This window comes from Populus trichocarpa, chromosome 5, assembly GCF_000002775.5.
Source record: "Populus trichocarpa isolate Nisqually-1 chromosome 5, P.trichocarpa_v4.1, whole genome shotgun sequence".
NCBI classification, from domain to species: Eukaryota; Viridiplantae; Streptophyta; class Magnoliopsida; order Malpighiales; family Salicaceae; genus Populus; species Populus trichocarpa.
The window spans coordinates 15,318,536-15,320,535 of record NC_037289.2 but is presented as its reverse complement, the minus strand read 5'-3'; the positions used below and the strand labels follow the sequence as shown (position 1 = coordinate 15,320,535).

The window sequence follows — 2,000 nt, the reverse complement described above, 5'->3', positions numbered from 1 at the left end:
AGGAGAAGCTGACAGTTGTGAAGGGACAAAAAATTGCAGCTTTGCATGCTAACCACGTTTTGATTCAACTAGGAATTCTCTCGGTCCTAGAAAATCATCATCGTCACATGATACCAACTTACAAATTAACCCATCAGTTTTTGCCTTTGCTCATGTGACTCGTGAATTAGACAACTCATGACTTGAAATATCAAAAATGTTGAGTGAATTCTAAAGGCATTGTGGGTGTTTTGCAGAGCTTTTTTAAGGTCCCATAACATTAATTTACATGTAGAAAATCAAAATTCAAGGAAAACAGCTAGCCATTTAAATTAAAAACTAACTAGCTAGGTTTCTCATAATTAAGCTTAAAAATTAAAGAAAGAAACTACGGTTAGAAGATGCTGATGATTTGAGCAATGGCCCATCATCAACAACGTATTCAGAATAACAGTCATGATGATGATCACCATTCATCCTACAGTGACAGAGAGAAGAAACTAAACAAAAGCAAAGGAAAAAAAAAACGCCACTAGGTAAGAACCCTAGTTAAATTGACATCCCAACTTTCCGAGATTCCCTTTCCAGATTGCACTACTGGTGTCTACTCTCTATCGCCATGGCACCAATAAGTAGCTAGTCACCAATTTCTGGAAGAAGAAGAAGATGATGGATGATGATGGTGATGATGATAACAAATGTTGGTCTTTTATGTTCCTAAGAGATTTTTAGGGTTTCTTACCAATAGTGTGCTTGTTATTATGCATCCAGACCTTGAGCACATGCCGCTTCACACCATTCTCCGCACAAAACTGCTCCACCGCAGCCTCATCATGTTTCTGGATTCTCCAACCAAGCCTCTCCGCGAAAGCCACCATCTTTTCTTTCTGCTCCTGCGAAAACTTTGTCCTAAACCTCTTCTTCGAACTACTACCGCCTCCTCCTCCTCCACCACCGCTACTGCTCGGATTAGACACATCCTCCTCTTCCCTACTATACCCACCACCAGACGCAGCCGGCAAGGCTAAAGGCCTTGGCTGCGGAGTTGGTGTCAAGTGATGAAGGTACCCAGCCGGTGGTGGAGCACGATAATAAGGAGGGAATTGTGGTTGTTGCTGGTGGTGATGGCCATGGTATAATATTACTTCTCCTCCACCTCCACCATCAGTCTCTTTGCGGTGGAAATTACGGTGGCAATTACACGCAGCACATTTAAGTGCATCCAAAGTACCTTCTTCACCTGCGGCCATGAATTCGCCACAACCATCAAGTGCGTGTCCACCGATTCCCACAGCATGGTTTTTTTGACACTCTCTGTATCTGATTGAGGATTTTCTTGTGTTTGTGTTTGCTGCTGTTGTTGAAGCACCTTCTCCTCCGCCACCTGTAGGACCCATTTTTGACCGAGCAGTAGCTGAGTTGCTAATTGAGTCATAACCCGGTGGCATCACCGCCATCCCCGTCATTTCTTCTTCTTGGTCTTCGTGCTCATCAAACTCCATTTTTTTTTCCCACTCTCTCTAAGCTTTTTTTCCCCTTCTTTTTCTCTCGGTCTACCCTATGGTGGCTTCTTCTTTTTTTTGTTGATAGAGAAGACCTACATGGCAAGGCCGGTTCTTTTTGTGAGCAGATCCCCCCACCCACTATAATAACCAAGTGAAATAAAACGGTGATAAAAGCTTGCATTTATATGATAAAATAATAATAATAATAGAATTGTTTTTTTCTTTTTTCTTTTTCTTTTTTAAGATCATAAGAAGAGAAGATAAGAGGTTAAGGGAGAGTGTGGCCATCAATACACCGGCCTGCAGAAAATAGGTGTCTTACTCGAAAGCCTTTAATTTACTTTCCATTTTCTCTTTCTTTTACCCTCAACAATTTACTGGCTACTGCCAGTAAATAAATCCATTCTCAATTCTTTTTTAAATATATTTCCTCTTTATCTTTGTTTGTTAAAGGGGTTTTTTTTATTAATTAAGAAGGTGTTTGTCATTGAAATTAAATCTGTTTTTTTTTTTTTG

The 2,000-nt window shown here is 40.5% G+C and overlaps 1 protein-coding gene across 1 annotated transcript; it reads right to left on the bottom strand.

Moving 5' to 3' along the window:
• Window positions 1-284: 284 nt before the first annotated feature.
• On the bottom strand, window positions 285-1,643 carry LOC7468872 (zinc-finger homeodomain protein 2). Its single transcript, XM_002306516.4, has 2 exons — window positions 722-1,643; window positions 285-629 (listed from the first exon to the last, which is right to left on the bottom strand). Exons 1-2 carry the CDS (start codon window positions 1,479-1,481, stop codon window positions 616-618), a joined length of 774 nt encoding a protein of 257 aa, XP_002306552.2. The 5' UTR covers window positions 1,482-1,643; the 3' UTR covers window positions 285-615.
• Window positions 1,644-2,000: the final 357 nt, after the last annotated feature.